Source organism: Notamacropus eugenii, chromosome 6 (assembly GCF_028372415.1).
Source record: "Notamacropus eugenii isolate mMacEug1 chromosome 6, mMacEug1.pri_v2, whole genome shotgun sequence".
In the NCBI taxonomy this organism is placed as follows: Eukaryota; Metazoa; Chordata; class Mammalia; order Diprotodontia; family Macropodidae; genus Notamacropus; species Notamacropus eugenii.
In genome coordinates, this window is record NC_092877.1 from 299,033,448 (window position 1) to 299,048,160 (window position 14,713).

At 36.7% G+C, this 14,713-nt stretch overlaps 1 protein-coding gene across 2 annotated transcripts in view; it reads left to right on the plus strand.

Moving 5' to 3' along the window:
- The window catches only part of FAM117B (family with sequence similarity 117 member B), a 110,555-nt gene that overhangs the window by 51,797 nt on the left and 44,045 nt on the right, over positions 1-14,713 (plus strand). For both annotated transcript variants that reach the window (XM_072617309.1, XM_072617310.1), the window contains exon 3: positions 10,272-10,364. In XM_072617309.1, coding sequence (XP_072473410.1) covers positions 10,272-10,364 — 93 coding nt within the window. The remainder of the gene's footprint in view (positions 1-10,271; positions 10,365-14,713) is intronic.

A 14,713-nucleotide genomic window follows, 5' to 3' on the forward strand; every position in this document is an offset into this window, starting at 1 on the left:
GTATTAAACCATGGGTTTGTTATCTTTTTGGGTCATGTACACCTTTGGCAATCTGGTGATGCCTATAGAGCAATGTTTTTAAATGCATAAAATACAGAAGATTCCAAAACAAACCAATTTTATTGAAATGTGGTTCTCAAAACTTTAAAAACAAAACAAAGAATTCCCAAATCATAGGTTAAAAATTCCTGGCTAGGGGGAGAAGACAAGAGTGTCTTTGGGGGAAACTCATGGTTAATGGGTTTGACCTGAATGAAGAACCAGTAAAGGAGACTGAAAGGATTATTGAAACAGGAGAAAACCCAAAAGAGAAGCAGTATCACCAAAACCTAGTGAGAAGAGAGCAACTATAGAAGGAGGAGAGCAACAGTGTCAGTGGTGGCAGAAGTCAAGAAGGAAAAGGATTGAGAAGAGGCCATTGGGCTTGGCAGTTAAGAACTTACTGGAAATTTTGGAGAAGGAAGTTTCACTTGAAAGATGAGACTGGAAGCCAGATTGTACATTATTTAGAAGAGAATAAGGGGAGAGGAAGTGAAGACTGGTAGCATTGATGGCACAAGTCCCGAGGACTTTAGCTGTGAAAGGAGAAAAAGATACAGGACATTGTCTAGTGGGGACAGTTTGGTCAAGTCAGGTTTTTTATTTTTGAAGGATGGAGGAGACAGTTTGGGACTTTATCAGTCTGTTAAGATTGTGGAAATCCCATGTCTCTTGCCAATTAAATTCAATAAATAGTTATTAAGTGCTCTAACAAGCTGAGCATAATTTGGAACATTAGATAATCTAAGTTTCTTTGCTTGAGGATTTCTATTTCATATTATCAGTTGGGAAGTGGCTCTTATTCTTATAAATTGCAATCTTAGAAATGAGATCTTTATTAGAAAAACTTCCTGCAAAGACTTTTCCCTAGTTTCTCTCTTAATCTTAGCTCTATTGGATTTGGTGGAAGAACTCTCTCTATCACTTCAGAGCAGCAGCTGTTCTGCAGCTTTGTTTTGAGTTCCAGAGCATTGATAGATCAAGTAACTTGACCACAATCACGTCATATGTATCGGAAGCAGGACTTTGAATCCAGATCTTCTTGACACCAGGCTAGGTCTCTAAACACTGTGTTAACGCTGCCAGGAGTTTTCCCAGCTAAAGCTAAAAGATATCTGAGACAACATGAATTTATAAGATTTAGGAACTATAAAGTAAGACATCCAGGTAAGATTGCATTGTGTTTGGTCATGCAGGAGTCCAGCTCTTTCAGTTTTACTCCAGCAGTGATACAGAAAGGAAACCAGATTGAATAGTGACCAAAAAATGGGGAAAGAAACATCATTAAGTTCCTTCATTCAGCCCAGACCTTCACAGAAAGGCAGTAAAAAGTTGTGGACATTTGAAGAGTACTGTCAGAGAAGAGAAGCAGAGTGACAGCCCACAGCAGCCCCCTAAATGGGGAAGCTCACAATAAGCATAGCCCTGATTAGGAATCCCCCAATACAGTGAGTGTGTGAGTCTCAAAGAAGTGGAGAAGGACAGATACAACCTGTCACACTGACCAAGGAAGCCTTGGTAAGAGGCAGATGACCACCCAGCATTCCTGAGCAGGAACAGCTGACAACTAGGTTCTGACTGGCAACATGAAACCTCCTGGGATCTGGCTGCAGACACACCAAAGGAAGAGGTAGTCAGTGAAAGAGATCCAGGAAAGGGAAGTCAGGATGAACAATGCCAAACAGAACCTTAGGGGAAAAAAATAAGCTTGGCTGCCAGGACTTCAAGAGTGTCTGGAAGAAATGAAGCAAGAGATTATAAAGAAAATTAGGAATATGGAGGAAAGAATTGGAAGGAGAATTAATAGTTTATTTTTTTTATTATTTTTTATTTTTTCATCAGTTACATGTAAAAACAATTTTTAACATTGACTAAACATTTTTGAGTTCAAAATTCTCCTCCTCCCTTCTCCTTTCCCCCCTTGAGAAGACAAGCAGTTTGATATAGGTTATATATGTGCAGTCATACAAAACATATTTAACATAGTAAAACAATTTTATTTTATTTATTTTTAGTTTTCAGCATTCATTTCCACAAAATTTTGAGTTCCAGATTTTCTCCCCATCTCTCCTCTCCCTCTACCCCAAGACACCATGCATTCTGATTACCCTTTCCCCCAATCTGTCCTCCCTTCTATCACACCCCTCCATTCTGTTATCCCCATCTTCTCTCTTTTCTTGTAGGGCAAGATAAACTGTATTTCTTATCTCCCAGCTGCATGCAAAAAACAATTTTCAACATTCATTCCTAAAACTTGGAGTTTCTGCTTCTCTTCTTTCCTCCTTCCCCACCCATCCCCACTGAGAAGGCAAGCAACTCAGTGTAGGCTATACATGTGTAGTTATGCAAAATATTTCCATAATAGTCATGTTGTGAAAGACTATTTTCCTCCATCCCATCCTGCCCCCCATTTATTCTGTTCTCTCTTTTGACCTTGTCCCTCCCCAAAAATGTTGACTTCTAATTATTCCCTCTTCTTGTTTGCCCTCCCTTCCATCATCCTCTTGACCCTGCTTATCCCCTTCTCCCCTACTTTCCTGTAGTGTAAGATAGATTTTCATACCAAATTGAATGCACATGTTGTTCCCTCCTTAAGCCAAATGTGATGAGTGTATGCTTCACTTCTTGCCTCTCACCTCCCCCCTTTTCCCCTCCATTGAAAAAGTTTTTTCTTGCCTCTTTTATGAGAGATATTAATTTGCCCTTTTCCATTTCTCCCTTTCTCCTCCCAATATATTCCTCTCTCACCCCTTAATTTTATTTTTTTAAGATATCATCCCATCCTATTCAACTCATCCTGTGCCCTCTGTCTATATGTATATAATCCCTTCAACTACCCAAATACTGAGAAAAGTCTCAAGAGTTAGAAATATTGTCTTCCCATATAGTAATGTAAACAGTTCAACTTTAGTAAGTCCCTTATGATTTCTCTTTGCTATTTACCTTTTCATGCTTCTCTTGATTTTTGGGTTTGAAAGTCAGATTTTCTATTCAGCTCTGGTCTTTTCATCAAGAATACTTGAAAGTCCTCTATTTCATTAATGACCATTTTTCCCCCTCAAGCATTATACTCAGTTTTGCTGGGTAGGTGATTCTTGGTTTCAATCCTACTTTGACTTTTGCAATATCATATTCCAAGCCCTTTGATCCCTTAATGTAGAAGCTACTAAATCCTGTGTTATCCTTATTATATTTCCACAATACTTGAATTGTTTCTTTCTGGCTGTTTTCAATATTTTCTCCTTGACCTGGGAACTCTGAAATTTGACTACAAAGTTCCTAGGAGTTTTTCTTTTTTGGATCTCTTTCAGGCGGTGTTCTGTGGATTCTTTCAATATTTATTTTGCCCTCTGGTTCTAGAATCTCAGGGCAGTTTTCCTTGACAATTTCATGAAAGATGACGTCTAGGCCCTTTTTTGATCATGGCTTTCAGGTAGTCCCATAAATTGTCTCTCCTGGATCTATTTTCCAGGTCAGTTGTTTTTCCAATGAGATATTTCACAGTCTTCCATTTTTTCATTCTTTTGGTTTTGTTTTGTAATTTCTTGATTTCTCATTTGCTTCCATCTGCTCCATTCTAATTTTTAAAGAACTATTTTCTTCAGTGAGCTTCTGAACCTCTTTTTCCAATTGGCTGAGTCTGCTTTTTAAAGCATTCTTCTCATTGGCTTTTTGGACCTCTTTTGCCATTTAAGTTAGTCTATTTTTAAAGTTGTTATTTTCTTCAGCATTTTTTGGGGTCTCCTTTAGCAAACTGTTGACTCACTTTTCATGATTTTCTTGCATCTCTCATTTCCCTTCCCAGTTTTTTTCTCCACCTCCATACCCAGCGCAGTAGACCTTTCCTGTTGGTCTTTCAGGCCACCTTGGGCTGGCAGTCTCTTTCACTGTCGTTCTGTGGCTTCTGCTGCTTTAGAATTTGTTTAGTCATTTTTTACAGGTATTTTATGGACTGTGGGGGGAGAGCTCTCACAGGTTGTCCTTCTACTCTGCCATCTTGGCTCCACCCTAATCTTCTTCATTATTTGTTCTTCCTTCCATTGCTATTATGTATTTGTATTTTTGGCTCTGCATCCTTTACTTTGCGTCTTTCTATATTTTAAGTATTTTCATGCAACTGTATATTCGTCATATTTGTTTCTTGCAGGACATTTCATTCGTATGCCACAGCTTGTTAACCAGATGTCATTAGCAATTACATAAGAGGTTAAAGGATATATAAATACAGTTCTCAAAACTTTTCTAATTTTTACCAGCCTTTCAAAAAGAATGCTCCAAATCAGTAATATCACATATTTACAACTCCGAGGTTCCACTTTTTACACAGTATATTGATGAAGACTACAAAAGACGGAAGCAGCAAATATAGGAATGATTCTGTAGACTGGCATATTATTGCAGTGTTGGTGGCACTGTGAACTGATCCACCCATTCTGGAAAGTAACTTTGAATTATGCCAAGAAAGTTAAACATAAGAAAATGGAAAATAAAAAATTAAAGGAAAGGGGGATAATATATTTGTGACTTTAAGAAAAAGTAAATATATTTATATTTTTAAAAAATTTTAACTTTTTTTTTAAATTTTGAGTTCTGAATTCTCTCCTGTCACAAGTTATATGATACATGATGCATGTGAAATCATGCAAAACATATTTCTGTATTAACCATATTGCAAAAACTAAAAAGAAAGTAAAAAAAAAAATGTGCTTCAATCTACACTCGGAGTTGATTCGTTTTGTCTCTGGAGGTAGAAAGCATTTTTCATCACGGATCCTTTGAAATTGTCTTTGATTGTTTTGATTAGCGTATCCAGGTCTTTCACTGTTGATCATCATTACAATATTACTGTAGCCATGTGCAGTGTTCTGGTTCTGCTCACTTCATTTTGCATCAATTAATATGTCTTCCCTGGTTTTTCTAAAACTATTCCCCTTGTCGGTTCTTAATGTACAATGTTAGTACATCACAATTATCCTACAACTTGTGCAGCCGTTCCTCAATTGATGGGTATCCCCTCAGTTTCCAAATCTTTGCCACCACAAAAAGAACTGCTGTAAATAAGCATTTTTGTACTTACAGGTTCTTTCCCATTTTCTTTTACCCATTTGGGGTACAGACTCTGTAGTGGTATTGTTGGATTAAAGGGTACACACAGTTTGGAAGCCCTAGGGCATAGTTCCAGATGCTCTTCGGAGTGATTGGATCAGTTCACAGTTCTACCGGTAGTATATTAATGTCTACATCCCCGCCAATATTTATCATTTTCCTTTTCTGTCACAGTGACCAATCTGACAGGTGTGAAATAGTACACTTCAGAGTTGTCTTTGTTGCATTTCTCTAATCAGTAATGATTTGGAGCATTTTTTCATGTGACTCTTTGTAGCTTTACTTCTTTTCAAAACTACCTGTTTGTATCCTTTGAGCTTTTATTAATTGGAGAATGATTCTTATTAAAGTAGATACATTTTAAACTATTAAAAAAAAAAAAGGACTGCAGCTTGTTTAGCCATTCCTCAATTAACTGACGTCTGTTTTGTATCTAGTTCTGACTACAAAAAGTGTTGTTATATCAAAGTATATTTATGTATTTAGGATTTATGGTTCCTGAATGCCTTTTGCATTTGATCCCTGTAACAACCCTGTGAATTAAGTAATCCCATTTTACAGGTGAGGAAACAGACTAAAAGAGGTTGAGCAACTTTCTCAGTGTAACCATAGTATCTATGATAGGATTTGAACTTGAGGATTTCTGGTGACAAGTCTGATAATTTATTTCCTGCATCACCTTGCTGACATATTTTGGTGTCCCCAGAGCTTTTTTTTTTTTTTTTAAATCATTGGTGTTTGTGGGGATACATACCTTTGCAGTAGAATCTCTGGGTTAATAACATTTAATAAATAATGAACACTTTTCCAAGAGTCTTACTATCTACAAGTTACTAAAACATTTTCATGTGTATTTGATTCTATTTATAGACTTTTTATTCCTTTTAACTGGTGTGTTTCCAAAAGCAAATAATTTAATGAAAATTGCTTTGTAATAAGTTTTAGTCTTAAAGAGGAAATGTGTTGCTTTGTAATACGTTTTAGTCTTAAAGATGAGATGTGTGCTTTAAATTTTTAAGTTCCTCTTTATATTTTTTGTCTTTTATATTAATTTTTCTTATCTAATTGTATAAGGGCAATCCCCTTCCTCCCCTGATTGTTTGATAATTGTATCTCATTTTGTAAGTTGCTTATTCTCATCTTTTGACCAGTCATACATTGGAAAATAGATATTGCTTTTGAATATTTTATCAGTTTCTTATAAATTTAAGGGGTTTTTATGGCTAGTTCACACTGTTATTTTTACTTAGCAGTTTTTATATACACACATCTCTCTGTTTCATTGAACAGTTTCATTTTTTTATCCTTGTGTACATCTACCTCATGTTCAACAATTTTTCCCTTTGTTTAATTGGTTAGTGGATAAAGTGCCAAGCCTGGAATGGGGAAGACTCATCTTCCTGAGTTCAAATCTGACTTCAGACACTTAACTAGCTGTGTGACCTTAGGCAAGTCATTTAACCCTGTTTGCCTCAGTTTCCTCATTTGTGAAGTGAACTGGAGAAGCAAACGGCAAACCACTGCAGTATCTTTGCCAAGAAAACCGCAAATGGGATCACAAAAGATTGTATGTGACTGAAATGACTAAATCCCCTAATAGAGAGAAATATATAATTGCATTTTCCTCCTACTTCTTAAGTTTTTTGTTTGTCAGATTCATCTCAAGTAAAGCTCTCTAAATTTAATTTTTGTCTTATCAATAACATCCATTCAATAATGAATGCTTTCTCCAGCTTTTTTTTAGGTTTATCAAATAGGTGTATCAAACCCTAATATTCTGCAAATATATGATCTAGGATCTTGATTCTTTTCTACTAGTCTCCCTCTTCCCCCTCCCCCATACCCCTGTGGATAGTTTTGATGCTAATGTTCAGTATTTCAGGGATGCAGATGGTATCAGTGTGGGTATGCCCTCTGGCAATGAAGCTTAAATCCCTCACTCAAAAAGACTGAAAAATACAGCAGTTTTTCTGCAGCCAACGTTGAAGGGAACTTCTCCAAACTTAGCAAGACTAGTACTTGAATAGTGGATATCTTAGTCTGTCACTAGTCTTCTGCTTGATGCGTTTTCAACCTGGTCCTCTCAGAGGCGTTTCCAAACCTGCTTGGGCATTGAGTAGGCCTTGAATTTACTACTTTGTCTTTTTAAACATTGAATATCTTTTTTGGCCACCATTTTTGTTAAAATTTTCAAAGTGACAATGGTTTTTGATGCTCTTGTTTTGCCTTTAGCTGATATTTTCAAATTTGCAAAGTTCATAATTTTAAAAATCTTATGTTTTTAAGATTTGTGTAGGCATTTTTGAGAGCTATTTTTACTATATTTCCCTATTACTGCTGAAAACACTGTGGAGACTCTTTTTAAAATTTAATTTAATTTTTATTAGTTAATTTATTTTCAGTTTTTAACATTTACTTCCATAAGTTTTACATTTTCTTCCTCTCTCTCCCTCCTCCCTACCCAAGATGACATGCAATCTGATATAGGCTTTACACATACATTTCTGGTAATCACATTTTCACATTAGTCATGTTGCATAGACGAATTACAAAGAATGGGAGAAACCATGAGAAACAAAGCAAAAAAGAAAATAATCTACTTCTCTCTGTGTTCAGACTCCATAGTTCTTTCTCTGGATGTGGGTGGCATTTTGCATCACCAGGGCCTTTGGAATTATTTTAGGTCCTTGTATCTCTGAGAAGACCTATCAAAATCAGTCATCACACACTGGTTGTTTCTGTATGTAATGTTCTGATTTGCTCATTTCACTCAGCATCTGTTCAGTAAGTCTTTCCAGGCTTTTCTGAAGTTTGCCTGTTCATCATTTCTTATAGCATAATAGTATTCCATTATATTCATATACAACAGTGAACAGTGGCTTGTTCAGCCATTCCCGATGGGCATCCTTTTAATTTCCAATTCTTAGCTACCATGAAAAGAACTGCTATAAGTATTTTTGTACATGTGGGACCTTTTCCCATTTTTGATCTCTTTGGGATACAGCTGGGTCAAGGGGCTCTTAACTCATACTTTTTGATGCGTTAGTAATCCTTTGTCATTATCATTTTGCAATTTGATAAATATGTACTTTGGTAAATGAATTTTTTTTATTCTGAACTTAGCAAAAAAGTGAGCTTTTCTGTACATGTATATAACAACAAAAGAACACAACTGTCCATGAGAGTGTAAATCTCCATTTTATAGTCTTACCTTTTAAAAAGTATATAATTTCAATCATTGATTTCAATATTATCCCTACTTAAAAATATCTCAGGGACCTTTTTTAATATTACCACTATTCTTCCCTTTCCCATTTCCCCTTCCCCTGGGAGCCTGAATTTTCTCAGTTTGAAATCTGCCATATCCCAGTAGGTGGAGGTTTCCAAGACCCTCTGAAATTTTTGACCACCCTAGAGTTGTCTCTGAACAGAAAGCCCTTCAGGCTTTGAAAAAATCTCTGGGAGATAGCTTTGAGAATCTAGCAAATTGTTTGCTTTCCCTGATGCTGACTTTGCTGTTGAAGTACTGTGTTCCATTGCCTGGGGGTATCTTGCTAATTTTCTGTGCAGTACTAGACTAGAAGTCACTTACTGTATTTTCTCGTTGAATTTCTTGATCAGTATTCAGTACATTAAAAATTTCATATTTTTCCTGGAACTAGTTAGCTGTGTGAGAACTGGACATTCTGTCTTTGTTCAGGCAGTCATCTTGGCCAAGTCTCTCACAACTTGAGTTTTACATTTCTCTACACTGGAGTCCTTTGAATTCTCTCCATTTACAAAGACACCTATTTGAATTTCTTCAAATACAAAGTCTGGGGACCCTGTTCCTTCTCCTTTTTTCAATACCATCTTGAATCCCAGTGAAGCTAAAGTTTAATCTGAATCAATCTTTCACATCTGCAACATAGTTTGGGCTTGTTTGTGGATTTTATTACCATTTCCTTATACATTTACTTATACCTGCTTTTTGTTACTTTCATTGATTAACATAAATTTTTTCCATGTTTTGTATTTTGGTAAATTTCTTTTTCCTTATCTCCCATAGGAATATCTGCTTAATTTTTTACATATTTTGATCATATGACTTAATAATTTGGTATTTCTTCTACCACTCTGATGTTGATTCAGCTTGCACGAGTGTAAAATTTGTTTTTCTGGATATTTCTTTAATATGTTTAGAGATAGACAACCCTGTATTTAAGATGACTTCTTTTTCTCTCTTTTGTAACAAATAGAAAAAGCCTTGGCGGCAGCACAGCCTGACCTATATGAAGCTATGGGATAGTTGATTTCTCTTCCTCGGGCAGCAGCTGCACTTGGCTCCTTCCTTCTTCTACTCCCCATTCCCCTCACTCCTCTCTGTCAAACCTTGTCTAACCATTTTTGGGCAGCAAGTGATGGAAACCTTCATATTAGTCATTTGTCACTGTTACCAGGCAGCACTAAATAACAGCTAAGGCTCACTTACTCTGCCACAGTCCTGGGATGGTGAGTATAGTAGTAGTGCCTGCCTCTCTCAACCTGTCTGTCTTTCTCTGTCTCTAGTCCTGGGGTGAGCACACAGTGGTTGCAGCAAGAACTCAAAAAGCTCAACTCTTGGCATTCCATGCCTTGCTCCTCTTCCAGACTCTGGGCAATACATGATGGCTCTTCAGTCTATCTAGTGTAGCATCAGGAAGATTTAGATTCTTTCCACTTGTTCTTCTTGCTACACCCCAAGCCTTGGGTAACACAAAACTATAGACCTGCCTTTCTTTCATCTCAGTTCATCCCACTGTGTAATACACACACAGCAGCAGCATTTTTACTCCTTTGACTTCTGGAGTTGCCCTGCCTTTTCTGTGACTTACATTTCTCCCTCCCCACTTTTTACCCTCTTAATCTTCCTCTGTCCCTTTCTTACTCTTTCCATTCCTTCCTCAGAATTCCTAGAGGTGTTTTTTTCACCTCCTCCTTTGAGATATTAAAACAGTTTGTCCTTGGGGAGTATTCACTTTATCTTACCAGAGCTTTTCTGGTAAGTTTATTAAATATTTTCACATATGAAAGCACTTGCTTTTGTTTTTCTTAAGAAGAAATTCCTGCCTAAAATACTAAACTTTGATCAATTTTTTTCATTGCAGACAGAGAGTGCATGGGCTGAAGAATACTCTGAGAAGAAGAAAGGGTCTCACAAGCGTTCGGCATCTTGGGGCAGCACAGACCAGCTTAAAGAGGTCAGGAATACCTGTTTAGAGCAGTTGGATTAAAAGCAATTTGCTTGAGCCAGTCATATCCATGAAATTGTGATACATGAGGATTTCTGTTGACTTGAATGGGTACACAGAAGTCAGGGTGGGAAGATGAGATTCTTACTCAACTGACTCTCAGGGTTAATTTTCATTCAGATATTGGTTTTGTTGAATCTAGCTTGTGTCTTTGATATGAATTTAAATACCAGAGGATTGTTGTTTTAAAAAAATTTTAGACAACCCCAAACATTCATGTTCATTATTAGCTTATATAATATTTGTATTCACATCCCTGGGTTAATATAGTTTCCAAACTGAACTTCAGGGAACCCTGGCATATTTCGTATGGCATAAATAGTGATTTGATGAGAATTTGGAAGCAGGTTGTGGCTCTTGAATGTCAAATGATTATGTATCAAAAGTGTACATTATGACATTTTTCTCAGTCTGAGCAAAATATGAACAAAAGGCTTATTTTCCTCCATTTTGCTTCAGAATTTTCCCAATGACTGAATTAATTTAGAAAATACAGTATTCATACAATTAAATGATGATATAATGGGAACTGCTGACAAACTATTTCTTAGCTATGATTATAGTTGGCAATTGTAGTAAGCAAAACAGAACAATGTAAAAAATGAAACTATTCAGACAAACATATTTTCCATTTGAAATCTGCAAACGTTTTGCCTTGGTCAGGTATCAACTACATGTTTAAATATGTTTAATCTAAAATTATTAACACCAAATTGAGAATTGTGTAGTCAGTAAAAGCAACTACCCAGGCCTCTTTTTTCCCCCTTCCATATTCAAACTACACAAACATTTTCCACTTTATGTAAGTGGACTTTTCTGGAGACCTCTATATAAAGCAAAAAAGTGATTTTTACCTCATGCAAATTTGCCTTTGGATGTGGGCAAGGAACAGGGATAAAGAAGGAAAGGGACCATGTACCCATAGAGTACACATGGTCACATGGTATAAGGACATGTTAAGGGATGGAGACAGAGCAAGAGGAGGAACATGCTAGGGTGGAGACAGCTATGTAGAGATCTGACCAAAACACCTAAGGAGCAGACATGTAGGCGCAGACAGGTGATATGCAGAGTCCAGGGACAGACACGCAGTATACAGGCGCAAACAATGGAAGACAGGCAGAGGCTGAACAGTGCCAGAGGTCTAAAGACAAGCCCCTGATCTGGCAGTTGAATGTATTCTGCTTTCGTGTGTGTGTGTGTGTGTATGTGTGTGATTTATTTGTTTATGTATTTGATTGGGGGACAGATTTGTGGGAGGATCAGGGGCAAGAACAAAGAGAGAATACAGTACTTTAAGATAAAGTTAATATGGGGGGTTTTCTGGAATGTCAATTTCTTTCAGAATTATTTACGTAAAGTTGAATTTATGTAATGCTCATTTACATAAAACAGAACATCTGTATTATCACACTGTAGTAAATTCAAGAAAAGAGGGAAACAAAGATTGATTTAAAGCCTTTATTACTTTTCCCAGTGTTTCCATATTTGTAATATAGGATAATAAAAGGTTATTTAGTTAGAAGAACTTTGTTCTTCAGATACTTCTTGTTTTCTTTAAATAAGTACAGGAAGAATAAGATTTCCCATAGAAACAACTTTAGAGAATGGAATCTTAAATTCCGCTTGTGTCAATAGTGGCCAAAATACATTGGCAGTACTCAATTTAAGAAAAATCTTGAATTCAGTTTTAATATTTTTGTCTCTCAGTGGCTACTTTCCTTCTTTTGACCCTGCACATGGTTGGAACAGTGGCAAGTTCCCAAGAATTAATTGATTATTTAGGAAAGCTTTTGGTGTTCTTCTTTGCCTAAAGTGGTATTTATTGTATCATGTTATTCTTAGGAAATGGTCAACCATTCCCCCACTCCTTCCTGCTGTCATCACTATGTAAATTAGGGAAAAAAATTTTTAAAAATTCACAAAATCAGGATCTCAGAGTTATAAGGTATGATAGTGTCCAGGTAGCCTTGGTTATGCTGGAAAAAGTTTTCTTTACAACATCGTGACTCTGAACTCTATTCCCAAGTGACTTCTCCATAACTCCTATCCATGTGAACAACCTCCCTCCTCTGTGTCTCAGTTTAGATCTGCCCGCCTGTTCAACTGTGACCTCTGGAATGCCTGTCCTGTAATTAACAAACTTCATCTTATCTTAAATACTCTTTCTCACTCCATCTATCTGCTGGACCTCAGTGAATCTGACCTTTCCAAAACCCTATTTGCTACACACATTCTCAAACTCCTGAATCACCAATCATGGTGGGACCATCCGCATGAGTATTTCCAGACTCTTTTCCCATCTTCACTAAACAGCATGTCTTCCTTTGAGATTCATGCTGTCCAAATTTATTACTTGGTTCAAATTCTGGTTCCTGCCACATTTTGACTCTCAGGACATTCATATTTATCTTTATTTCCTCAGTGAAATAATTTCCTGACTCACAGTGTTTTTTTGCAACCCAACTCCTGCCCTAATAATATAGTTTTCTACCTTCACAACCTCTCTTGCATCTGGTTCCTTTTCTCCACTCCACAGCTACTCCTTTTGTTGACGTCTTCATCCACTCCTCACTTCAGGTCTCTCACATTCCAGTCCTTTCTCCACACTGTTGCCAAAGAGTCTTCCCAAGTATATATCCAACCATGTGACTCCCCTTCTTAAACAGCTCTGGTGGCCCCTTATTGGCCCTGAGATAAAACTCATCTCCTTGGTGTAACTTTTAAAGGCCTATCCAACCTGGCCCCAGCCTATCTTTCTGACCTCACTGACGTGACTCCCCCTCTGTCACTCATATACTCCTCATTCACAACTTGCTTTTGGATCTTTGCATGGATCACCTGTGGGCCAGGAATGTCCTCCTTGGCTTCACTTCAGAGTCCCTCTCTTTCTTAAGTCTCAGCTCGAAACATTATCTTCTGGATAAAGTTGTTCTTGATCTCCTCAGAATGCTGGTATGAAATTGTTAGGATACTTTCGGTGTTGGATTTAATTTGTTTAAATGGTTATTAAACAAGTTTAATTGTTTGTAGTGATTGTTAGTATTTTTAAGTCATTAAGAAGGTAAAGAAAAGGATGAGTTTGTGAACCAGATGTAAGCTGAAAGTTTAAACAAAAGAAAACAAGAATCTCCTTTTAGATGCTGTGGTGTGGTGCTTTTTCATGGTCATGATTTATTGTAGTAGAGCCTCTGCCTGTGGGCACCAAGGCCACTGCTTACCAGAATTGGTATAAGGCCGTTATAAGCAGTTAATTCATGCTCAGAACATGATTCTAAAACTGCTTCTTTTTCTTGGGGTATGGGTTAGAAGTGGGGCAAAGATAGTAGAGTGAGAAACAAAGACTTAAAAACCATTAATTGAATTAATGTAGGTTAGAATTAAAAACTCATGAGGGAATCATCCTTTAAGATAGGGCATCAAGTGCCAAAGAAAATAGCATCTAAATTGCCGTTACCCTGTTCTGAGGAAAGAAAGAACTTAATTACTTCTACCTTTTTATTAGTGCATTTATTATTCTTCATAGATATGAAAGAGTGAAAAAAGTGACTGGATAACTAGTTCAGAAATAAACTGTGGGAAGAAACAAAGCCCATATGATAGCTAAGGTGGCCTCATGATCAGAAGTATATTGAATCATTGTATGAAGTTCTATGATCTCTAGGATTGAAAATTTCCCGAAAATAGTCTGAAGTTTATTGATACTCCCACACAGATCTGTAATCTCACTGATAGGGAATTCTTTCCAGGGATGTCATTCAAGACCAATCAATGTCTACCTGTGCCTCGTGACTTACATCCATTTCTTCCCACAGCCATGCTACCCAAAACGCTCCTGAATGTAGCCTGAACCAGATTAAAATGTAATTAGGAAATATATAAGAAATTAAGTAAAATGCAATAAAACATAGATAACATTTTAATATTACTTCAATACTTGGTCCACAGGGATCCTTATGTACAGCTTAGTGGCCCTTGTTTCTATTCAAGTTTGATACCACTACTGTAGTGGGTTCAAATCTCGTTGCAGAACTTAAGTCTTAGTGACACTGGGCAATAATAATTATTGAACTTTAAGCTTTATAAAGCACTTTAATACATTTGATCGAATCACTTAATATCTTTGAGCCTCAGTTTTCTCATCTGTAAAATGAGGGGTTTGAATTTTGGTGATCTACAGTCTTCCATTTCTAAATCTGTGATCCTGTGATATAACACTGGAAGTACTGAATTAGACCAATTTTTGCCTAAAATGGAAGCAGAAAATAAAAGTATATGAGAAAAATGAAAGAATAGTT